This window comes from Mercenaria mercenaria, chromosome 5 (genome assembly GCF_021730395.1).
Source record: "Mercenaria mercenaria strain notata chromosome 5, MADL_Memer_1, whole genome shotgun sequence".
Taxonomy (NCBI): Eukaryota; Metazoa; Mollusca; class Bivalvia; order Venerida; family Veneridae; genus Mercenaria; species Mercenaria mercenaria.
Window position 1 is genome coordinate 30,616,219 of NC_069365.1, and position 26,628 is coordinate 30,642,846.

The 26,628-nt window shown below is 35.5% G+C and overlaps 2 protein-coding genes across 2 annotated transcripts; both read right to left on the reverse strand.

The window, feature by feature from the left end:
- Window positions 1–4,108: 4,108 nt before the first annotated feature.
- On the reverse strand, window positions 4,109–13,124 carry LOC123556757 (carbohydrate sulfotransferase 8-like). Its single transcript, XM_053544503.1, has 4 exons — window positions 13,087–13,124; window positions 12,923–12,987; window positions 9,267–9,376; window positions 4,109–6,117 (listed from the first exon to the last, which is right to left on the reverse strand). Exons 1-4 carry the CDS (start codon window positions 13,122–13,124, stop codon window positions 5,005–5,007), a joined length of 1,326 nt encoding a protein of 441 aa, XP_053400478.1. The 3' UTR covers window positions 4,109–5,004.
- Window positions 12,562–23,105, reverse strand: LOC128546078 (carbohydrate sulfotransferase 8-like). The gene is made up of 3 exons (XM_053543072.1): window positions 22,405–23,105; window positions 18,939–19,048; window positions 12,562–18,251 (listed from the first exon to the last, which is right to left on the reverse strand). The coding sequence occupies exons 1-3, from the start codon at window positions 22,499–22,501 to the stop codon at window positions 17,142–17,144; spliced, it is 1,317 nt and encodes a 438-aa protein (XP_053399047.1). The 5' UTR covers window positions 22,502–23,105; the 3' UTR covers window positions 12,562–17,141.
- Window positions 23,106–26,628: the final 3,523 nt, after the last annotated feature.

The window sequence follows — 26,628 nt, forward strand, 5'->3', positions numbered from 1 at the left end:
GAAGGAGATTTTTGACAGTTTTTGACAATATCGCCTCAAATTTAGTGTTTTTCGGGAGCAAGTAACTGTTAAAACACTTTTTATGTAAAGGGCTACCTCTTAAAACAAAGCGTGTGTATTTTCATAGAATTATTCAGGGTTGTTTCTGAACAATCCGCCGAAAACCTAATACAACGCCATTTCGAGTGGGTCGCTATGCAACGCAATCAAGTGGATACCGGTCTGTGTCTTACTTGCGAAGTCTTATTCGTCTTAAAAACAGTCATTATTTTCAAAGCCTAACAATGAATAAATTAATTTGGAGAGTTTTATATCATCATAATGATCCCGCCATTTCTAATATATTGTACTTTTACATTTTTATGCTCACTTAACATTTCACATATTTTGCGGACATTGTCAAAAAACATCAACACATTTATAAACATAAAGCAAGGATGAACATCGAACAATATCATTAAGTAAATAATAGTATTAGTTCGTTAAAACAAGAACCAGTTCACAGATATTTTTCTCCTCCACGAATGGCACTGAACAGCATACTGAAATCGGGTTGACTCTTTAAATCTGTATAGTTACAGTTGGTCACTTTTAATCCCTTAAAACCAATACATTGTGATTTCATTACTGATTTGTTGTGCATTTAAGCTGTTCATACAAAATAAATAAAGTTTGGTCCATGATAAAAGTATTGATCAGTTGTTTGTATATATTTTCATTCATATTCCTGGTGAAACGTTCATTTATTTTCAGAGAGATAAATCACAGAGACCGTTAAAATTGGCCAGGGAAAAGGCAAGGTTTTATTTGTCCTCCATAAAACAGAAACGATGTAATAAAACTCTATGGCCGCCGTTTAAAAATGAAAATACAAATGAAATACAGACACCAATGAAAACAAAAAGTTTTGTTGGAGGCAGTTAAATAGTACAACTGTAACACGTCTCTCTTAGTATTGCTAGTCCGTTTATTTTCTTTCATTGGTGTCTGTATTTCATTTGTACATTTATACATTGATACCACACCCATTAAAATCCGTTCACTTTAGCTGTGTCTATCCCTCGCTAACATTGCCTACTCGTGTATACCAATACAAAAATGGTTGGAAGAAGGTCAGCGTACGTACGCCGTTGAAATACGGTCCTATATATTAAGAATCGTTGTACTGTTGGCATAGGGTGTAAAGACATTTTTGATGATATATGTTCTGTTTATGGGCATAATGAAATATCTTTTTCGACAGTTATCCGTTGGTTTAAGAAATTCAAATGTGGGTTAGTTTCAACAGAAGATGAACCACATGGCCGTCAGCCGTAAACAGCAACGTTTGCCAAGATGGTTGCTAGAGTGAAAGAAATAATTGCTACTGATGCAAGATACTCCGCTAGGCAAATAGCTAGTATGATTGGCATCTCATAAGAGCAGCTCATACAATTCTGAAACGTAATTTGAAAATGAGGAAGATTCCCCATCTGTTGACAGATGAGCAGAAAAAGGCACGCATGCAATGCGCAAACTTGTTGCTTAAATAGTTTCCAAATTACAATGCACGATCTTTCGCAAATGTCGTCACTGGTGACGAGACATGAGTTCACTTTTTCGAGCCCAAACGAAAGATTCAGAACAAAAAATATGGGCAACAAAGTCTGGCAAAAGACCATGCATTGCAAAGCGGACCATGAGTGTCAAGAATGTAATGTATGCCATATTCTTCACAACTCTGGGTCCTGCCATTCAGGTTGCTGTTCCTAAAGGCAAATCCGTAAATTCGAAGTTTAACAAGACTAAAGTTTTTCGAAAACTGAAGAAATATTTCAAAACTCGAAGACCCGCAACTGGTTTGGCCAATGTCAGATTGCTACATGAAAATGCGTCATCTCACAAGGCGTCTATTGTACAAGACTTTCTGAAGCAGGAAAAGGTTGTTGTGCTCCCTTCATCACCCTCCTTATTCGCCTGACCTTGCCCCGTGTGGGTTTTTTTTTTGTTCCTAAGGCTCAAGAATACCTTTCTGGTCGAAACTTTGTGCAGCGCAAACACCTCGGCTCTGCAATATTCCAGTGTCTTCATAGTATACCTAGAAAATACTACGAGAAAGGCTTCAAGGATTGGATTAGAAGACTGAAATTTTGCAAATCTGTTGGAGGTGAATACTTCGAGGGACCAAATAAAACTTTCATTGAAATCTATCAAGGATACATTTTTATGTGCTCAGATGCATTCATATTGAACAATCCTCATAAAGAGTCAACCCGCTTTTGGCATGCTGTTCATATACCATTCGTGGAGGAGATAAATGTCCTTGAACTGGTTCTTGTTTTTACAAACTATTACTATCATTTACTTAATGATATTATTCGATGTTCACCCTTGCTTTATGTTTTTTGTGTTGATGTTTTTGACAATGTCCGCAAAAATATGTTAAATGTTAAGCGAGCATAAAAATGTATTATATATATTTAGTACAAGATATTAGAAATGGCGGGATCATTATAATGATATAAAACTCACTAAATTTATTCATTGTTAGGCTTTAATGACTGTTTTTTAGACGGATAAGACTTCGCAAGTAAGACACAGAACGGTATCCACTTGATTGCGTTGCATAGCGACCCACTCGAAACGGCGTTGCATTAGGTTTTCTGCCATTTGTTCAGAAACAACCCTGAAAAATTCTATGAAAATACACACGCTTTGTTTTAAGAGGTAGCCCTTTATATAAAAAGTATTTTAACAGTTAATTGCTCCCGATAAACACTATATTTGAGGCGATATTGTCAAAAACTGTCAAAAATCTCCTTCCCCCGCCGGACTGTACAGAAGTGTTTAAATAAACGGCACAAATCTCAGCTAAATAGACACATGTGCTAAAATATAGACACATTTGCGCTCCAGGTGCACCAATCGGTTTCATTTGATTCGTTATTTAACGGGTAGAAATTCCTTTAAATCATACTTACAATTCCGGAAATTTGTAGTATCGGCCATATTTCTCCATCTGATCGGCGTAAAATTCACCGCTCAAACAACGTTGGAACCACTTGATCTGATAAAGCTATGGCCAATGTGGAAATAGACACGGTAGTTAAGAAATAAGTAATGTCATTATAATCAAATATTGCACTGTAAAACTTTCCACAGCATTGCAAAAACGGTCATTTTCTGAGATCTTTACTTAAATCCATATAACGACCAGTTTCAATGCATAAAGAAGCAACTCCGTACCTGAAGTAACCAAAAGCTGACCAATATTTAGTCGGTAACATTATTTAATAACAGCAGTTCGCAGCTTCATACTCTGTCTTGAAACGTTTGTATAATTTGGGCTTAATTCTTCCTCTTCCAGCTGAACCAGTAGCACCATTTATTCTGTTAGAGCATTTGTTTACAAAATCATCAGAAAGTGCATTCTGAAACTGTTTCATGAAAGATACAGGAATTGTTTCATCTAAATCAGTAAACATATCTAACTGATTGTGTTTTTTTTAAAACTCTTTAACAATAAATATCAAACTTTACATGATCGAGAATTCGAGATGGTTTTGATATTTTGATGAAACCCAGAGTACTATTCGTTTTCTGACTCTTGGTCTATCAAAGGAAGCTAATTTTATCCAGTATAAAGAAATACTTTACCACTGACGTCCACCTCGTATCACCCGTAACAGCGTCATTTGATGTTTATTTTCCATTGTCGAGGAAGAAAGGCATTGCTCTGTTGTGCACAGTTTCGATACAAGTATAGGTCCGATGACCGCAAATAGAAGCACTACAGCTTATGACCGGCCAGGCAACGTATGCCATAAGATACAACCCAATTGTTTTACGCTTGGCAATTAAAAGACCGCATGTACGACTAGCACTCTGAGCAACAAATTTTACCAAAATATTACAACCCACATGTTCGTTTAAAACAACGCCTAAATAAGTATATCTGTCTACAAAAGCGCTTTTTCCATACTGAAAGGAATCATTTGTTCTTATGTGGAAGAAGGTCGAAAACATACAACATTGCTTTACGAAGAATTAACATTCATTACCAGTCATTCAAGGCATGACATAAACTTTAAGTTCAGATGCAGAACAATATCACAATATCATCCACATATAACATGATACAGATAATTTTATTACAAATCACAATTTCATAGGATAAATGCATGGATAAATCATTTATAAAGAGGTTAAATAAAAGGGGAAACAACATACACCCTTGTCTTAAACCGCATTTAACATTGAACAAGTCAGTATTGAAATGATCAATTCGTACACATGGCATAAGTTCAACACAAAGAGATTTAACAGCGTTAATAATACCAATATCCATCTATGTGTCCTATAAAATATCTCTGTTGATAGTACCATAAGCTTTCTAAAGATTTGTGGAGTGGTTTAATAATACACTTACTCATCAAATTTAAAACAACCCCAGCATCAAAACGTATGTTGAATTAAATGTGCACACGTGAAACTGACGAGGATTAATTAGAACTTCAACTGTAATACTGTCAATACCATATGACTTGTCCTTATATGCAGAGGTTATTGCCCTTCTTACTTAAAAAGTGGTAATCTGATCATTAAAATTCTCACCATCATTAACCAAAGGGTCACTAACATTACTATTTACAGAACATATTTCTTTAGCTGAACTAAAGTCATGTTTATGAACCACCTTTAAATACCTCCGGACAAAGGTTTTCAAACGGACGTTATGATCGACTGAGGACTCGTATATACCAACTTTGAACTCCCGTTTATCATTTTTGACGCTAGTACTACATAGAAAAGTATTTTAGAATCAGGGCAATAACGAAAAGCGTAAAAGTATGTTCGAAAATGGTGCACAATATCTTTCACGAAATACATCAGAGGCAGTAAATGTAATGTATGATTTAAAATAGCGTCGCCTACAGTAATCACAAACCTCGGACAAAACACGTGCTACAACGCAACCGGGAATACATTGTTCAATCAGATGCGTTGACAAATACATGTTATCTCCTATTTCATCCCCTTGAAGTATGTAAAGGATCTTGACCTAATTAAATTCTTCCTATTGAATATAATCTCGGGTTTGTCGTCGTATCCAAAGAGTAAACAATCTGGCTTCATGAATTCCCTTAGTCTAAACAGAAGGTCCATTGGCACGCTACTGTAAGCCTGTATGAAAGCTTCTTCGCGTTGTGATTTCAGTTCTTTGACGTAATTCTCACTTTCGTTCAAAGCTTTTTTGACAGCAAGTTTATATTTTCCTTCATTAATATTTCCAACTTCTTTTCTCAAAAATGGCATTTTATAATCCTTTAGAATCAAACCACTAATTTGATAGCTCGACCAAGTTCTTTGAAACAGTTTATATCGAGAAACTTGAGACTTATGTTTATGCAGTCTCCTGAACATGTGGCCTATCCTTCCGAATGATCTTTTGTACTGTACTTCTTTCTCCAATGTTCTGGCTGGCTTGTTATTCTTCGAAATGATTCCTTTAAATTTCCACTCATCCACAATATATTCTATGTCGTCACTCATTGTTTCAAGTCTGCCAATGAAATCAAAGTTGATGGAACATGGATCGCAAATAGTATGCATCGGTGTCAGATGTGAATTTATTGATACGCCTTTCTCGTGGTTAATTACCACATATTCGACTAGCTCAGCGAATGATACATCATGTCCTAATTGTTTACTTAAATTTGTTGCATTTCTTCGAACTTCTTCAATCACACGAACACCCAGGATTCTCCAAAATTCATTTGGGTGAAACAATTTATTTTCATACGCTGAGAAGAGCCGGTGATACGGTTCTCGGACGAACATCAAAGCATATGCCTGGTTTATCAATTGTTTGCTTACATTATATTCACCACGGCTCACATTCTTGTGAGCTCCTCTAAAGCTGGTGCTGTATTCATTACTACAGTTAAATATTGTTGGCATGAATGTTCCTAGAAAAGTAGATCCTACCTTTGGAATGCCACAATAGAAAACTGTATAGTTATTATAGAAGGTTCCGTGTACCTTCGTATGCTTCGTGATTAACGGATAATCATGACATAGCTTCTCAATATTTCTTGTTCTTTCATGTCTGGATTCATTTTGTATCCAAAACTGACTCTGCGTAAATAAAAAAGTATATATTGTCAAATGCCTTGCTCTGCGTAATTCTGAACAACACGACAAGGTTTCACAAATAGTTTTAAAAACCTGTAGCTTCACTTTTGACAGAACATACATTATCAAAACCAAATCATGTTTTTGTGTTTATCAAATTTTGGTCGAGATGGGACGGGTAAAAAGCAAAATTTTCTGAATTGAGTTAGAAAATAAAAACGGCTGCAGGTTTCATCTTTAAGGATATTAAAATGTGTGTATCGATTTCTATTAATTTAAGATAATGTTTACATTTCAATAGCATAAGAAACTGAATAAACCAGGCAGAATAACGGTGTGTTGGCGACTCATTACAGTTGTATGTTGTGTGATGACAACTCACGTTTTCATTTTATCACGATTAGGCTATATCAAAGAAAGGGGGAGTCACACTTGATAAATTTTATAGGAAATTACCATACCTCTAGAAAATTACACTTATCCACTCCGTATATATAAAATATGCCCAGTTACTGTATCCCGCCCAGAAATGCATACAAAAACGGGCTCGTGTACCAATCAATCATGTGTTAATTAAGGTTACGAAGTAGGCCTTGAGAAACAAAAATCAAACAACACCAGATCATAGAAAGAAAGATTTGTTTGACATGAAAATTGAACAGCATGTAAAACATGTATATTACTTTACGAAACAAGTGTCAGTATACTGATATAAACATTGAATTCCAGAAAATAACTGCCTATAGGGGCCCCACTTCCGGACAGTCAACGCCTTTAAAACTCACCATTTTCAAAGAACTACATGTTCGTTTTGATGCATTTACAATAGCGTGCGAGTGGTGAAATTTCCCATAAGAAGGTGGAACACAGTTTTCAGCAATTGTTAATCTTTATTTCTTTACAAATGGCATTCATTTTCAAAGGGAAACAACTTTTTCCCGACGATTACTTAAAATAATCGGAAAAAGTTGTCCCCCTTTGAAAATGAATGCCATTTGTACATAAGATAATCGGAAAAAGTTGTCTCCCTTTGAAAATGAATACCATTGTAAAGAAATAAGGATAAACAATTGCTGAAAACTGTGTCCCACCTTGTTATGCGAAATTTCACCAATCGGACGCTATTACAAATGCATCAAAACGAACATGTGTAACTGTTCTTTGAAAATGGTGAGTTTTTAAAGGCGTTTAACTGTCCGGAAGTGGAGCCCCTTTAGGCAGTCCTTTTCCGGAATTCAATGTTTATATCAGTATACTGACACTTGTTTCGTAAAGTAATATACATGTTTTACATGCTGTTAAATGTTCATGTCAAACAACTCTTTCTTTCTATGATTTGTTGTTGTTTGTGTTTTGTTTCTCAAGGCCTAATTCTTAACCTTAAGCTACACTCTTTGGCCTGTAAGTATGACCTTGACCTTTTAGGAACGGACATTGGACTTACACGCGATATATCTTTTTATTATTATGACTGTCATCTGTCCAACCTTATTTTCTGAAATCGAATCATGTATACTCACTTACAAGCAAAAATGTACGGACAGAGGTAACACTGTATGCCCCAGAACCATTATAAATAGAATAGAGGCATAAAACAACTTGTATTGGGAAAATAAAGTTTGGTCTTCAAGAAGAGGCTCACAAAAAATCACAATGTTTTCGTTTATCTATTTTAAAGTTAGAAGATTTAATTTTATGAAAGATTACTGCTCAAAGCAAGTATAATCTGTAACAAAGCGTAACCTATCTCGCAAACATTTCAAATGGTACGCAGAATTAGTTTATTACTAGCATTTAGGAGTGACCTGTCGCTTTTAGTTTTAGATTTGGATTTTCCAGACTGTTCCATTTATTAAAGAAGGGTTTGAAAAATATTTGACTTATTTAAAACTATGAAGATATTTCAAATAATATACAGATCGGAATTGCCTCGGTAGCTCAGTTGGTTACAGGTAGGATTGAGGAATCCTGCTAGTGATTTAACTTTTGCGATTAGGAGACTGAGGCTTCGAATCCCACGCAGGGCGATTTATTTTATGATTGAATTTGTTTTATTTATATTTATTATTTTTTCCTGCTTTTTTTAAATTTCATTTTATTTCATCATTTCAATTTCATTTTTAATTCCATTCATTCAATTTCAATACATTCAATACATTTCAAACACACGCGTCCAATGGAGCATCCTCGCAATCAAGAAGATATTTGAAAAGCCTATGTTATATGCGAAAATAACAAAATGATACAAGTAATGAAATTTAGATACTTATTTAAAATTATCATCATTTTAAAATGTATGTTAGCAAAATATAAAATGAAAAAAATGATCTCCGTTGGGATTCGAACTCACAAAAGTCAGATACCTGAACCGTCACGCTTACCACTGCACCACGGCGTCTAATTGTCGGAGGAGACAGTCATTTAGATAATTATTATAAAAATAAGGTAGGGTTCCCCTTTACTGAAATTGTTTATTCCGGTAAGCTTTCAAATATATTAATAAAAGCGACAGGGCACTCCTAAAGGCTAGTACCTCCTCTATTAAAGAGTATCGATGTTGTAATCAAAGAAATTAATGCGGCTTAAACTGTTACAGAAGATGACAAATTAACTGCTCGTTTGAAATACCAATTAACAATTACCCTATAATTTTGATCCTAAGATAAGAATGGTACTTTCAATTGGCTATTTTCTGATTTATAATATATAACTCAATCTGACTTAAGTACTTATCTTCTAAACGAAGATCTGAGAACGACCCATTTACATAAGTATTCTGTATATTTTGGATTTCCAGTATTGCTATTTTTATTTTAACCAATCAGACGACTTGTTCGAATGCCAAAGAGTAAGAAAAATTTGTAGTCATTCCAAGGCTCGAACCCGGGACCCCTCGCTTACAAAGCAAGTGGCCTACCGACTGAGCTAACCGGCTATCTGACAAAATACGACATAAGAATTGTAAATATCAAAAGTCAAGGCTACAGGTAGCTTTGCAAAATGTTGTAAGCTAAGCTCCGATTGGCTAGCGAAAGGGTCGTCAGAACGAGGCTATGAATAGGTCGTTCTCAGATCCTATGCGTAGCGTAATAGGAGATGTACTTTAGTCAGATTGATATATAACTTGTATATGGTATTGTATCTCGGCTTACCTTGTCTATCACATGCGGATGTGAGACACCTAGCGTTTTATTCCCGGTACTCGTCCTGGCTGTTTCATGCTGAGGTCGCTTCAATGGGTAAATTTCAACTTTGTTTTTCACTGAAATATAAACAAGAATAGATATGAAAATAAAAAAAGAATATCTGACTAGTCTGTCAGATAGACCGGTAGGCTGTTTGAGAACTATGTAGTTAAATTCTGACAATACAGCGATTTTTAACAGACAGCGCCCACATTTCTTTGACTACTCTGAACACTTGTCTAGAACTGAATAATTTTTTTTCTACAGTAAATTGTTCTCAAAGACATTGTTCGGCCCGCCCACTTAGCTCAATAGAGACAGCACAGATCTACGGATTTCGGGGTCGTGAGTTCGAGCCTCGGGCGGGACGTATGTTCTCCGTGGCGATTTGATAAATGACATTGTGCATGATATCATTTGTCCTCCACCTCTGATTCATGTTGGGAAGTTGGCAGTTACTTGCGGAGAAAAAGTTTGTACGGTAAGGTTAACTGACTGCCGTTGCATAATAACCCCCCCCCCCCCCCCCCCCCCCCCCAAAAAAAAAAAACAAAAAAAAAAAAAAAACAAAGGCACTGTTCAGTTCGTGTAAGGATCAAGCCTCGCAAATACTTATCACGTGACAGTTCACTATGCGTCGAAATTTACCTGGAACCGTTCAATCAGTCCGAGTGTATGCCGAATTGTAATCCTCTTGATTTTTATAATGTTTTGTTTTCATATGACTCTCTAATCAAGTCTTGAAGAATATAAATTTCGAATATCATAATAGCTATCTGCTGTCCTTCGTAAATAATGCAGAAATAGTATATTTTTCAAGTGCATTGCGTAAGGCACGTGCTTGATTTAAACAAGTTTGAAATTAGAACGGAAAGTCCATTTGGAATTAGTAGTTTTGAATGATATATATATTGTAAGCTAGTTGTTTTTAATAGTGACTTGTGTGCATGGTACTATAATATTATTTTAATATTAACAATACAAATGACACCCGGCTCCATTGACCTTTAGTGACTTGTAAGAATATCTGTTATGTAGACGTTATAGATTAAGCACGTGATATTATCATAATTAATCAAAATACATGATTGGCAATGAATTAAGTTGAAAAACGCACAGAAGATCAGTTATGTGCAGATGTGACAAGCCTTCGACAGAGGTTTGCATTGAGACCATCTTCATTACAGCACACCCTGTGTTGCGCAGTAAGTGAAATACGCTCCACCTCCCTCTACCATCCCCCTGTCCCCTCCCCCTCCCCCTGTCCCTTCCCCCTCCCCACCTCCTCCCCTCACCCCAAACACAGCAGCATCCATGCAAGTGTGGGTTCCGAATAGTTGACGATTTTACAATTGCTGTCATCCCAATAGTTTTACGATTGTGACATGAATGTTTCAGAAAAGTAGATCGCGCTTTTTAAATGTTATAATAGACCAGTGTTTTCTTTAGATGGTGTTTCTTGCATCCGCATATGTGTCGTGATTAAAGGGTAATCACAACATTTTGCTTTGTTTCATGTCTGTATTCGTGTTTTATCCAAATGAATCATTTTTATTAAAAAAAAAGTTTATTCATGTGTACTGCTGGATGCCGCGAAATAAAACACATAGATCTAATTGCAGGGCTTAACATACTCTAAAAATAATTTCATAATAAGGTTTTTGACTTTTGACGTCTTTCATATTCTGTAGTGACACACTTTGCCGTAAATTATTGAATTGGTACACGTATTTTGAATAATGAGTCAATGTATAGAAAGCATCTTCCCTAGTATCTGGTGTCGCATGTGTAAACAAGAAATGCGCTATGAACACGGAAGCCTCTGATTTAATACAAAGAGTTTTGTTGGTCAGTTGTGGTAACTTGTTTCTGAATCAACAGTCTCACCATGCGCAACAAAGGTACGACCTTAGGATCAAAGTCAAGCGTATGACACATTTCATGGTTTTGATACGGTGAAACGTTTCTAAAGAAATTATTTGGTTACCCGTCTATGGCTGAAATAGAACAGTTAAGAAAATTACTCAGTCTTTAACCTCTTAACCTTGTTATTGGCAATCGACGAGAAGAAAATTACCTTAATATTTTAATGCTAACTATGACCTTTGAACATGATACATTTCTTTTTATTAAAGTTAATGTTTGTGCAAAGTTAATTGAAAATATGTCTAAACGTAAAGAGACTAAAGGCAAGACTTAAAGACCCATCACACACTGGTGACCAACGCTTTGTACTTTCACACCATCCTCACCACCAACCCTAAACACACGAACTCCGTGAAATTACCTTAATCAAATAAGTATAATGCAACTACTCTTCAAGATGATAAGGTGACAATTTAAGGCCCTCCCTGGATGAATCCGTTATTTTAATGCACTTTGAAGTTTCATAAACATAGCTAAATCTTACACATTGGAATTAAAGTGTAATCTAATAAGTACTGTGCATACTGAGACATTAATTCAAATTTTAAATGATTTTTTTCATGCAGAACATATCTAACATTACAGAAACACAAACTAATGCAGTAATTCTGTGGTAGGCCTTTGAATGTAGAATTTCGATTGAAAATGATAACTTCAGTAAAAGTTGGTGAAATACATAAAATGGAGTCCAACAGTTTACGCGAAATGCTGTGCACACAATTTGTTATGATAATGGGTTTACTTCGGACAGCACTTTATGCCAGCCTTATAAAAGCAGTGCTAGTTGATATTATGTATTTATGGTCGATTGTTGTTCTTTTTCGATGTAGCTGTCTAAGCAAACTTTTGATCCACATAAAGAACCAATAAAAATTCTTCAACCAATAAAAGCAGCGGGACTGGACAAACATGAATGCACACGTACTTTAAACTGGTTGAAATTTAATATACTGTTTCACAAAACCTTCACATTTCAACAGTGTAACGTAGGTACAGTAAATACTGACTAAAATGGCCTTTATTGGAGAAGCATGTAGATACAGATAGGAGGCATTTATACACATAACTTTGGAGTTTTACCTGAATAATGATTGGTATTTAGAACACGATCTTGGGACACCAAATTTGCGTAACTATTCATGTACGGTCGTGGTGAGCTCGGCTGTCTCCGTAAAATGTGTAACGTACTTGCGGACTGATTTACACCGCTTGATTAAACTAAAATTAATAAATGCAAGTGTTTGATATGACTTTGAATCACAAAACGCCGTCTATTTGCTGGTGTATCTCTGGAAATGAAGTATTAATTCGAATTGCGCAGAAAAAACTCGAACTCTTTTGTAAAGCTTCATAAATTTATTATGAAGTGCCATGCATTTTTAAGTATATAAAAAGTGTTGTGTTGGACTATCAGGAAAGAAAACATTGTGAGAAAGCATACACAATATGAAAGAATTACCTTATTATACTTCTTTATATATACTGCAATCCAACATTTTCAATACATGAAATCCGCACTTACGCCGAATACCGTTTAAAAAAACTTGGTTATAATGAAGTTTTAGTCTGGAACAGTTTGACAAATAACATTAGTAATATTAGATGGACACGCTGAATTATGGAAGTGCAGACCTGCTGACAAATTGACTAAAATACAACCGGCTTGACTATTTAGTGCACAAATGGAATTGACTTACCTTTGTTTTCTCTGACACTCTTTTCCTTTGACTGTTCCACGATGGTTTCTTCACCTTTACTCGTACTTTACAATTACATACTGACTAATTTCAGACACACCCACATTCAGACTGACTGTCAAACTGACTGAGTAACAGGCGGCTTGTTTGATTCTTTTACTTACGAATTTCGGACTGGCTCACAATCTGACTTGATATACATCCGGTTTGTGTGATAAGCGCACCAATAGACCTCAGTTTCGTTTGACTGTTTCGTGCAAGTATTCCTCACCTTTACTTCACAATCACATACATAGTATATTATCAACATATGTAAAACTAAATAAATTAACCAAACCAATGTTAAAAACTTAAAATCATCGAGAAGATAAAAATACTAAAATACACCCACACTTTTCAGTTGTAAAAACGGTTATCATTAACAGAAAAGACACTGCAAATACAAGTATAAATGTAAAAATATATTTCTGTTTAGATATATCACTCATTTTAATTTCCGACCGTCTGCTAATTGATTAACTTAACAATTAAAATAAACCATCGCTATAAATATTGTCTTCTGTTTTTTTTTTATTGTCTGTCACGCTATCATAAAGATACAATGTTTTATAGTTATAATCACTATTGTATTTGGATGTCTGCCGTATTTCAATAGGTTTATATAGATAAATCAGCTATAGTTCGACCACGTTTTTTGAGCCGTGACTAATTCATGCAGGACAGTTGATTCGCCAAAAAAAAGGGTAGGAACGTATATGTAATACATACTAAAGCGGTATAAGTTATCATTGAATGAAAACAAATGCATGACCCAAATAATGTGGCGCTGGCTTACGAAGATTGCTTTTTGAGGTTCGAGCCTTCGTAAGTCCACATTTTTTATTTAATAAACGTTTGTTTCAATATACATTGCACGAGAAAGTTATGTAGTTCATTGATTCGATTTGTTAATGATGTGTTAACTAGTCAAAAAAAAAAAAACAAAACAAAACAACTTGCCTATTAGTTTTAGTTACCGTGAAACGGCTTCTATACATTAGAAATATAGTGATTTCAGTTGAACAGAAACACCGGGAGTTAGATATTGCAATAGACGGACAATCTTTGAGCACCTGTGATCATCGAGCTTAACTCGGATTCCGATACATCATCTGACTCGGAGACTGGCACAGCTGAAGGGTCGTCAACAGACACAGCAAGTGAAGTTGAAATTATGTGACATGAATTAAACTGAAATAAAACTAGCAACAAATGTTAAAATTATAGAACAATCAAAACAATTAAGTCAAACATTATTCTTAAAATACATATTTGTTTTTCTAAAAGAGTCTTCAAAGATCCTTTACTAAAATAAAAAGAAATGTATACGAGAATAAATATGGCCTTAATCTGGGCTTGAACTCGCACCTCGGGTTTTGCAGTTCTAACGTTCTACTAATTGCGCCAGCAATATAATCAAGTTCATTGTAAACAAAACATACATATCAGCTTACTCTATAGAGATTTTTCAGCCAGGTATGGACCGAATACAGATATAACCCGTGTATCATTCCGTCATGGCTAAAAACACGCGGTCGAACTATAGTTGTTATTACTAAGGCACAGAAGATAATATAATTAGTGTAGACTTGTATACATTAAAAAGATCAAATGCAGTCTTCTTTCTACATTTATACAATTTTTAAATGGTGAAAGGATGTCACTTGTTTTACAGAAATAGTAAATTTATTCGGATACAAGCGTAAGACATTCATCTTCAACAAAGTATCGATAATCAGAAGAATAGAGAGTTTGAGATTTCAAACTTCGCCTTCCCCTTCAACGTCTCTCATATACATTTTGGGTAAAACGTCACCGATATGCGTGTATTTTATTTATATCACACGTTGCTACTAAAGTTTTCCATGTAATATCACGTAAGCCTAAGACTTCTCTTTATTACTATGCGAAATAAAAAGCTTAGTTTCAGGATTTCTGCTTATTAAGTTATTTGATTATCCATACATATAATTAGACTAAATTTGATGCGAAACACTATCAATAGATATAAGAATAATGAAGTTTTGTATGGCTAATAATTTTAACTAAATACATTGAATTGAACCTGGAAGTATGAAGTTATCAATTGTTTTTGAGAAACTTTGAGATTTTGTTCAAACTTTAACTTCTACGGCATATTTGTGTCCCCAGGCGGTATCGATTTTACCAGATGGGCCTTTTTGTCGTATGAAGTGAAGTTTTGAACGTCCGAAGATGTGATATCACGAAAGTCGAAACTTCATTCTTTTCACATCTACTCTGTCCACATACTCGGCATCAAGGACTGAAATCTGGATGGAGGCACATGGCACGACAGTCATTTTACTTGAAAAATAAGTAATTACGCGCGATTATCATTTGGTGGAACATTTTATTTTCACATCCAAATAAAATCAATCTGTTTCTGTCGGACACTTGATACGACAATTGCGTTTTAATTATAAACATAAAATGGTACTAGGAAGACGGAAAATTCTTCTGAAGTATCAGACAATTTCAGATCTATGTTATCATGATGAGAGACGTTTCCTGTTAGCCGTATGGGATAACTCCATTCTTTAAATGTACGGAACCAGAGCCTGGCAGAGGGACATTGTGGGTTAATTCCCCCTTTGATTCTTACATTTTACAAAGAAAGTCGGTCTTGAAACTCGGTGTGACCCTACCCTACACCCCACCCCCCACCCCATGAAATGGGTGACCGCCTCTTTAATGTTGGTGTCCCTCTAACCAAAATTCCTGGATCCGCAGATGCTTTACTTATAAAATAGTATATTAAAATCATATTGTGCTGTCTTAGAGTTTGGCATTATACAGAGTCATACAGAGTGTCATTATCACGTTGATATGATCATTATAGGTTATTAACTTTGTATGTGGATATATGCACGAGTTCTGCATCGGTAATATTGCGCGACTTTAGGAGCGCAATATTGTCCGCGAAAGAACGAGTGCACATATCCACATACAAAGTTGATAACCTTTATATTACATATCCACTATCAAATGATTAATTTATATCTAAATTATAGTTCTGTCACGAAAGACAGTAAAAAATACGGAAAAAAAATTCTCCGAAAACGCAATAAACAAATCAAATTGATGCGCATTAATATTTTCCGCGAAAATGACGTCAACTTGTTGTCGCAACGTGCGCGTGGACGTCACGCGATTCTTTCCATTACAACGTTAAGAAAACATTCCACATCCACAAGTCCAACCCATGACGTAATTATAACTTTCATTTCATTTCAGTCTGATAAATTACTACGTGCCAGTATCTGATAGGTCAGATTAATCAAAGTGTAAATGTAAACAAAATGTTGCATAAATTACAAATTAAACAAACAGACAATAGCAACAAAAATCTACAGAAACGAGATCCGCAATGGACGGACCGTCAGGGGAGGTAACTAGAGTCACGGATTGGGACTAGTCCGATATGAAAGCGTTCAACGTCATGATATGGAAAAATATTGCACGATCGCGGTCCACTGAAACCCAATGGAAAATAATTTTTGGTAATATGTAATAATCATTTTTATTTCCTCTCATATATGATTTACAATCGTGCATTGTATACTGACGAAATTTTATATAAAATCTAAATGTTTGGAGCTCAGTTGCAAGACTAACGAGTTTTTACATTGTTCACATTCTTTTATCGTTTTATTTTTTTTTTTTTTTTTTTTGGTAATCGCTCTAAAATCCATGCTGTGATTATATTAAATGCAATGTTTTGTTTATTTAATTTTCAGTTTTTCATTTTTAAAACCTCTTGTAAAATTCCTGCCCTTTCGGACAACTGATATCAAAATGCACGAAAAGAACGATCATAATTACGGATAAATTGAATGGGCGGATTAAAAGAAGTAAGGTTCATTCTAATGTTTGAAATCTCAAGGAATTTTAATCGAACTTCAACTTCATACGTTAACTTCGCAAGAGACGTTGAAGGGGAAGGCGAAGGTTGAAATCTCAAACTCTCTAATATCTATTTTAAAACTTTGAGTTACAGTGTAGGAAAAGTCCCTAACACAACAAACTACATATGCAATGAAAATAGAATTCATTCAGGGGCAGTATAAGTTACTGTAACTATTAATATCCTTAATCTAAATTATAAAACACATTACAAGTAAGAATGCGACTGATCTAGTTTCAGCGAACATGTTATCTCCTATTTCATCCCCTTGAAGTAGGTAAAGGAGCTTGAAGTATTTAATTTTTTCCTACTGAATATTATCTCTGGTTTATCGTCGTAACCAAAGAGTAAACAATCTGGCTTCATGAATTCCCTTAGTCTAAACAGAAGGTCCATTGGCACGCTACTGTAAGCCTGTATGAAAGCTTCTTCGCGTTGTGATTTCAGTTCTTTGACGTAATTCTCACTTTCGTTCAAAGCTTTTTTGACAGCAAGTTTATATTTTCCTTCATTAATATTTCCGACTTCTTTCCTCAAAAATGGCATTTCATAATCCTTTAGAATCAAACCACGTAGTTGATAGCTCGACCAAGTTCTTTGAAACAGTTTATATCGAGAAATTTGAGATTTATGTATATGCAGTCTCCTAAACATATCGCTTATCCTTCCAAATGAACTTTTATACAGTACTTCTTTCTCCAGCGTTCTGGCTGGCTTGCTTTTCTTCGAAATGATTCCTTTATATTTCCACTCATCCACAATATATTCTATGTCGTCACTCATTGTTTCAAGTCTGCCAATGAAATCAAAGTTGATGGAACATGGATTGCAAATAGTATGCATCGGTGTCAGATGTGGATTTATTGATACGCCTTTCTCGTGGTTAATTACCACATATTCGACTAGCTCAGCAAATGATACGTCATGTCCTAATTGTTTACTTAATTTAGTCGCATTTCTTCGAACTTCTTTAATCACATGAACACCCAGGTGTCTCCAAAATTCATTCGGTCGAAAAAATTTGCTTTCATACGCGGAGAAGAGCCGGTGATACGGATCTCGGACGAACAACAAGGCATATGCCTGTTTTATTAACTGTCTGGTTACATTATATTCGCCTCGGCTCACATAATTGTGTATTCCTCTAGAACAGGTGTTGTATTTAGTACAGTTCAAAATTGTTGGCATGAATGTTCCTAGAAAAGTAGATCCTACTTTTGGAATGCCACAATAGAAGACTGTATAGTTATTATAGAAGGTTCCGTGTACCTTCGTATGCTTCGTGATTAAAGGATAATCATGACATAGCTTCTCAATATTTCGCTTTCTTTCATGTCTGGATTCATTTTGTATCCTAAATTGATCCTGTGTAAATAAAGAAAATATATATTATTAAATCTCTTGCTTACGGAAATCGGAACAACATGACTAGATTTCAGAAGTAGTTTTAAAAACTTGTAGGTTTATTTTTGACAGAATATACTTAATCAAAATATTAGATATATATACCAGTACAGATATGTAATCCCAAACATACAATTTTATACATTTTACTTTTTGAGGTCTTATGTTGACTGAAGGTTACTTTCGTTACGTTTTTTTTTGCCTATCTAACGGCGTACCAAATACATATTTTAGAATCGTATAAAGTATTCACGTTTATGTGGAGGAGAAAAATTCTCAGCGGCTTTTTAAAAGCGCTGGCCTCCAGATCGTACGATAACAAGAAAAGAGGAAAAAAACGGTATCAGAAAATTTATGTTATACTTCATAAGAAAGCTTTGAAACTTAATCACTGACTCGTTCGAACTGCTGAACCAAACGGATGAGATATAACCACACATTTTCACAGGCTATTCACATTTATATCTGCGCGATTGGTTGAAAACATGTTTCTGAGACGAACATTAACACCATAATTATAAATTTGTCATTTTTAAAAAAAGAATTATCCTGTAATTTTGATCTTAAGGTAAGAATGGTACTTTCAGTTGGCTATTTTCTAATGTATGATAATATATAGTTTGTACATGATATTTTATCTCGACTTACCTTGTTTGTCACGTGCGGATGTGAGACACCTAGCGTTTTATTCTCGGTACTCGTCCCAATTATTTCATGCTGAGGTCGCTTTAATGGGTAAATTTCAACATTATTTTTCACTGAAATATAAACACGAATAGATGTGGAAATAAAAGAAGCATTTTTAACAGACAATACGGTCACATTTCTTTGACTACTTAAAGTTTAAACGTTATATTCTACAGCAAATTATTCTCAAAGGCATTGTTCAGTTCGAATAGGATTAAGCCTTGCAAATACTTATCACATGACAGTTCCGTATGCGTCAAATTTACTAAGAACAGTCCAAACAGACCTAGTGTATGCCGAATTGCAAACCTGTTGATTTTTATGAATTGTTTTTCATTTATTTTCTAGTAAAGTCTTGAAGAATATAGATTTCGAATATCATCTTTCTTCACAAAACCAATTTTTAATAGCTATCTGTGGTCTTAGTTGAAGAAGACACATCGAGGATTCAACTAATAATTTATCCCAGTACCTTGATAAGGATACTATTGCAGTTACCATGTCAGGGCGAATAAATTATTAAAAAGAAGACTTTGAAAGTTCATAGTCTAAAGAAGAGTTGCAGAAATTCAACAGGTTTCGAGCTATAGGGCCAGCGCATACCTTAAGGGTAGTTGAATGCTATAGACGATAGCATATATAGGCTGAGCATCGGGAAGCTGAGACAGAGACCAAGAGTGGGATATACCTATATGGTAGTTGAATGCTACATGTGATAGAATATAGGCGCTGAGCATCCAGGAGTCAGGGTAATCATATAGAGTTGAGAGGACAGAGGCCGAGCATCTATGCGATAGGACTCGTATGTTGTTGATTCAAAGACATTTGACGGGAACTTCAACAAAAAGACCAGTCAAGTATAGAGTCTCCAGCCTATAGGAGTTTGAACTAATTGAAAATTGTTAGTTTGAAACATTTAGTGATTTGCCTGATCCCTGAAATTGTCTAGCTCATAATTCAAATCATTTACGAATCATTGGTACACGAATCATTTAGGCAAGGTAGCCAGAGGAAAATTCTATATATATGAGATATTTGGTCTCACCAGCTATACGTTTTAATAAAGGACATTCTATTTCGTTTGTCAGCTAGTCTAAGACATAGTCACCTTAGCGATTGGAACCAATTCATTGGTCAAGGTACTAAAGACGTAGGCACTTCCCTGGGTCATATAACTCGTATCCTGACAAGGAGCTATGTACTTGACTAACGGCTTGCTGTTCAGACGGCCTGTAGAATACAGACGGCATGCAGAGAATCCCCCGAGCTGCTCAAACTCCACGCTCAACGTGTGGGGGGTGGGGGGGGGGGGGGCGAGCGGGGAGGGGCACAACACCCACAGCGGAGGAGCGGCGGCGGATTCCAGCGACAGCGGCTTGCAGCACTTACCGCTCTTTTAAGGGCGCCTTCGAGCAACCACGTTTCTTTACGGGTGTCGTTTAGGTCTCATTGGCCGCGACAGTGATTCACTTTTGGCATCAAAATTATTTTTCTTTGGCATATACTCTACGGAAGTTGCGTAGAGGTAAATTTTCACCACTTTGGCTTCAAAAAGCATCTTCAACGTCTATACTGTGCCCGACAGGGCGGATGGACCCTTATTAAACTTAAATAGTCAGTCAGTCAGAGAGATTCATCACTGAGCTCTCGCCGCGTGCACGTCGCGGAGTAGGCATGTGGCTCCACCGGAAGTGACCATAATTATATTGATGGCAGCGGCTGGAGTCACAACAAAGGGCGAGGGCAGTGGTCCTAAGAAGGGCAGTTTACCTCCTCAGATTTCGTGTTGTCTACGAACGCAGAACATGGTACTCCGCAAGGATTACGACAGTCAGCATGAAGAGTCGCCCGTTGACGCTCTACAACGGACAACGATGGCGCAGATATTCTCGCTCATATGGGAAGTATCCCGGCAGCGAGTATAAATAAACTTATTACCAACAAGAGAGATTCATTCGGTATCCAGCGATTGAAGAAGACACATCGAGGATTCAACTAATGATTTATCCCAGTACCTTGATAAAGAAGTTATTGCAACTACACTTAAGAGGAAGAGTTGCAGGATTTCAAAAAGGTTTCGAGCTATAGGGTCAGCGCATAGGAGTGATACCTTAAGGGTAGTTGAATGCTATAGACGATAGCAAATATAGGCTGAGCTTTGGAAAGCTGAGACAGAGACCCAGAGTTTGGTAATCTACTGAGATAGTAGGAGAGTTCCAGCTTATAGACGGTTCAGCGTTATTGGCGAAGTACAGCCAAGGCATTGAGATATTCATTTATGGTAGTTGAATGTAACATGTGACAGCATTAAGGCGCTGAGCATCCAGGCGTCAGGGCAATCATACAGAGTTGTAACTTCAATTAAGAGGACAGAGGCCGAGCATCTATGCGATAGGACTTGTATGTTGTTGATTCAAAGACATTGTCTGACGGGAACTTCAACAAAAAGACCAGTCAAGTATAGAGTCTCCAGCCTATAGGAGCTTTTTAGAGAATCATTTTTAATTGAAGATTATGAGTTTGAAACATTTAGTGATTTGCCTGACCCTGAAATTGTCTAGCCCATAATTGAAATCATTTACGAACCATTGGTACACGAATCATTTAGGCAAGGTAGCCAGAGGAAAATTTATGTATGAGATATTTGGTCTCACCAGCTATACGTTTTAACAAAGGACATTCTATATCGTTTGTCAGCTAATCTAAGACATAGTCACCTTAGCAGGGGCCTCCGTGGCCGAGTGATTAAGGTCGCTGACTTCAAATCACTTGCCCCTCATCGACGTGGGTTCGAGCCTCACTCGGGGCGTTGAATTCTTCATGTGAGGAGGAAGTTATCCAGCTGGCTTACGGAAGGTCGGTGGTTCTACCCAGGTGCCCGCTCGTGATGTGATGAAATAATGCAAGGAGGGGCACCTGGGGTCTTCCTCCATCATTAAAGCTGGAAAGTTGCCATATGACCTAAAATTGTGTCGATGCGACGTTAAACCCAACAAAAAAAAAAGAAGAAAAAAAAAGAAAAAAGAAATAGTCACCTTAGCGATTAGACCCATTTCATTGCTCAAGACTCTAAAGGCATAAGCATTTCCCTGGGTCATATAACTCGTATCCTGACAATGAACATAACACTGACCTAATTTGTAATTGGTATGCAAGCAAGAAATATTTACATTTTGACCAATTGCAGAAATGCTTCATTTCAGTATATTTATAGTTATGTTTGTAAACATCACGTTATCGTTGGGGCATATTAGTGGCTTTAATTTATCAATATAAACATATGTAACTGTATTCCTCACCTTTACTTCACAATCACATTAATGATATATTGTCAACATGTTAATATGCAATTATGTAAAACTAAATCAATTAACCAAACAAAATTGTTAAAATCACTAAGAAGATAAAAGGACTGAAATGCACTCACCCTTTTCAGCTGCAAAAACAGCAATCATCAATAAAAAACACAATGCAAAAACAAGTATAAATGTAAAAATATATTTCTGTTTACGTGTATCACTCATTTTAGTTTCCGACGACCCGCTTATTGATGAACTTAACAATTAAAATAAACAATTGCGATACATATTATCGTCTTTTTATATAGTTTGTTACGCTATCATAAAAATGCTTTTTGGTATAAGTTTCTATCACTACTTTCTTTGTCATTGTGTGTAAATTTTATGTGATCATTTTATCGAACACAATTATAATATCAAATTTCAATATGTCTGTCATATTTCAATAGATATATCTTTTAACATTCGATAAACCAGTTTTTCTTTTACAACGGTACACACAATAATATAAACGGTATATATATATGGCACGGTATTATGGCGTTTTTTTTAATGTAAACAAACAAAAGATTAACCGCAGATTATGTCAATATCTATAGACAATGTTTCCAATACAAATACTAATGCCTAGTTAGCCGAGGGGTAAACGTGCACCGTTTCGTACTTTTTTGTCGCGATTTGATTCCAAGACCCGTATTTATTTAAGTTTTATTTCCTTATTTTTCAATAACGTTCAATGAATGAAGCTCTCCTGTGATATTTTAAAACACTATGAGTTGGTTGATAATCTTATTATTTATTTGTCACTTTCAATGCTCGGTCATTACTTCAGACATGTTTAATTTGAAGATATTTTTATACGAAAATAAGAACAAAACCTTACACACAGTATGTAGTGCAGATCCGACAAAAAATATCACATTTCCATCCCCAACAAGTCTATTGATCTAACTCCGAATATATTTTGATTTAAACGAGAATGCTACCGATTGTTTATTTATATACTGCTAAAAATAAAAACGTCATAACACTGTGTGGTACTTATGTAGACTAGTATATATGTATTTTCAGTCACTGGTATTATTTTTCACGTCTTTGGTTGAAGCGGCACTCGAAGCGGACGCTCTACCACGAGGCTATCAATTTTGTGTTGCGTACTGATGTAACTGTGGTTAGTTAATTTTGCATTTTATGTTTTTTCCTGTTGAATTTATTCTTTCAAAAAGAAACACTCCATACAGATAAACTACAAAAAAGATATGAAATTCAAATAACATGGTAAACGTGGAAAACAAAGATATCGGCTGATTTTGTTTAAGAAACTTACAGTTTGTTTGTTGCCTTGAATTTGAAATCACACAGACACTCATAAAGACTAATGGAAAATTCCCAGAATGGGGCCTAACAAATTCCTTAGACGTCTCAGTGCTTAAGCCGAGAAACAAAATTGGGCCTAGTAAATCTTTAAGTACTTATCTATGATTAGCATCAAATCACTGTAAAAAATATTGCAAATGATTCAAAGTAAGAATGAAAACTGTAAGCAAACCATTAGCTTCCTCTACCTGAGACGAAATATTTCGATGGTGCAACATCTGCTGATAACTTTGACGAACTATTTTTATGTCGTACTGAAAATACCGTTTCTGTTGTTGTTAATGTTTAAATGCACCGCCATATGTTTGTATTAGGGGACAGGAATATCATAATGCATTTAAGTAATCCTGAAACAATTTAGATATGTAACAACTTTCCAGGCATTATCACAGGAACGGACAGGCACCTGTATGCCCATTTTAACCGCACGGACGGGCGCCTGTTTTATATCAATGCATTATTATTGACACTGACAGGTACCTTGTGCCCATCCAGCTATTGAAAAAGGCATGGGCAAACCACTGGGTGCCTTATTTCTTTTAATAAAATAAAATAAATAAGTTAAACCTTTAGATATAGCAGTGTACAACAACATTTGATTATAAGCATAATACGACAGGAAACTAGTACACTGTTATCAAATGGGTATTTCTCTTGTTTTTTGTTGTTTTTTTTTGTTGTTTTTTTTCTTTTTTTTTGTAATTTACGTGCCTTTCTTTGCTTAACTCTAAAACAGATGTGATAGCGGCACACAAAGGTTATCCTATCATTTTATTTTAGCAATAAATGCTATAGATAAACGTTTTTTAATGATTTTGAAATACATGATGCAAAAAAGCAAAAACAGCTTTCAGGTTTCCTATATCCTTTAACTCTTACCCTGCTAGATTTATATAATGAACTTGTCCATCTTTCGATTTGATCAGTAACTTTAACTGCTAAAAGGGGTGCATTCCAAAACGATACTGACTGAATGCCGAACAGTGCAGGTCATGATCAGCCTGCACATCCAAAATTTTATATTATTAATATAATATTATATGTATTAAACAATACTGGGTACAGTACATTACTTTGGACAATACAAATTAATTTTAAGCGTAATAAAAGATTATTTGTTTTGCTTGGTATTTGTCCATGTAATATATATAGTTTTATATTCTATATCAAATGCACGGAGGGGCACCTGGGGTCTTCCGCCACCATTAAAAGCTGGAAAGTCGCCATATGACCTATCATGTGTCGTTGCGACGTTAAATCCAAAAAAAAAAAAAATTCTATATCAATAAATGTATTGACTCGTAAAGATAAATTACCCTACTTTATGCCTTTTAAGTAAAAAAGGAGCTTGACATATTTAATATATTTAAATCTTTTATTCTTTCTATTGAATATCATCTCGGGTATTTTGTCGTAACCGAAGTGTAAGCAGTCTGGCTTCATAAATCTCATTATTCCCATAAGCCTTGGTTAGAGCTTCTTCGCGCTGTGATCTCTATTCTATCATGTAATTTTGACTTTCGTTTAAAGTTTTTCTTTTTTTTTCCTTTTTTTTTTCTTATTTTTTTTTTTTTTTTTTTTGACAGCAATAATCAATATGTCAAACAGCTTTTATCGTATAAGGCATTTCAAAATCTTTTAAAATCAAACGACATTATTTGATAGCTCGATCAAGTACTTTGCCACAGTTTATATCGACAAACTTCTGACTTATGCTTAAGCAGCCTCCTGAACATGTGGTTTATCCTTCGAAATGAATCTTTCTCCAATGTTCTGGCTGTCTTTAGTATTTTAGGAAATGATTCCTTTAGATTTCTACCCATCCAGAATAAGCTTTATGTCGTCACTGATTGTTTCAAGTCTCCCAATTAAATCTAAGTCGATGAAACATGGATCACCGATCAGTATGCATCGGTGTCAGATCGGGATTCATTGATACGCTTTTCTCGTAGTTGATTACAAGTTCAGCGAATGATACGTCATATCCTCATTGTTTACTTAATTTTTTCGCATTTCTACGAAATGCTTCAAACACATGAACACCATGAACACCTAGAGCTCTCCAAATTTTATTTTGATTGAAAAGTTTAATTCTATATGCGGAGAAGTGCCAGTGATACGATTCCCTGACAAATATCAAAGCATATGCCTGGTTTATCAATTGTTTGGTTATATTATATCCACCTTGCTTGTTGATGGAAAGTGATTCTGCCTTTGCAGTCAGAGCAGGCTGATCATGGTCTGCACTGTTCGCTGTTCAGTCAGTAAATTTTCAACGAACGCCACTTCGAATGATAAGCGGTGTATTGCCCAAATCAAATAATGGACCATTCCATCTTAGAAATGTAGCAGGGTAAAGGTTAATTTTTTTTTTCAAAGCTGATCTCTCAAGCTAAAGAAATATCGTTATAAATAAGCTTTCTGTTGTCACTGAATCAATAGTAAAACGGCTTACCACACAACTTACCTTGTTTGCCACGTGCTGACACGAGGAACAGGGCATTATATTTCCTGCAGGCGTCTTGATTATTTCATGGTGAGATCGCTTCAAAGGGTATTTTTCAACATGGGTTTCAACTGAAATATAAACAAAGAATAAAGAAATGGGACCAATCTGGCATATATACTGATCGGCCTGGCGGATAGACTTACCTTACCCTGCAAGGCGGCCTTTTCTCTAACTGATATTCTGACAAACTGACTGACCGGCAATCGAACTAACATACTTGTACTTAAGTTGAACTTTCTTCCTGCCTCCCCGTTTTGTGTGACTGTTCCATGCAGGTTTTAATCGTCTTTACTTTAAAATCACACCAATGATACATTATCAATATATCTATAATCAAACCTGTATAAAACAGATTCAGTTTATCAATTAAACAACCAGAGTGTAGATAAAAGAAATAAAAACAAAACACACACTTACCCTTCTCAGCTGTAAAAAATGACTATTACCAATAGAAAATACACTGCAA

What these genes read in the sequence shown, in the direction of transcription:
- LOC123556757 (XM_053544503.1), bottom strand. Translation starts at nt 13,124, where the DNA reads ATGTATATCAAGTCAGATTGTGAGCCAGTCCGAAATTC. An exon ending in GAGTGTCAGAGAAAACAAAG is followed by an intron (nt 9,377 to 12,922) that starts GTAAGTCAATTC and finishes TTTATATTTCAG; the next exon opens with TGAAAAACAAAGTTGAAATT. An exon ending in ATCCGCATGTGATAGACAAG is followed by an intron (nt 6,118 to 9,266) that starts GTAAGCCGAGAT and finishes TTATTTACGCAG; the next exon opens with AGTCAGTTTTGGATACAAAA.
- LOC128546078 (XM_053543072.1), bottom strand. Translation starts at nt 22,501, where the DNA reads ATGAGTGATACACGTAAACAGAAATATATTTTTACATTTATACTTGTT. An exon ending in TGTTTTTGCAGCTGAAAAGG is followed by an intron (nt 19,049 to 22,404) that starts GTGAGTGCATTT and finishes TTTATATTTCAG; the next exon opens with TGAAAAATAATGTTGAAATT. An exon ending in ATCCGCACGTGACAAACAAG is followed by an intron (nt 18,252 to 18,938) that starts GTAAGTCGAGAT and finishes TTATTTACACAG; the next exon opens with GATCAATTTAGGATACAAAA.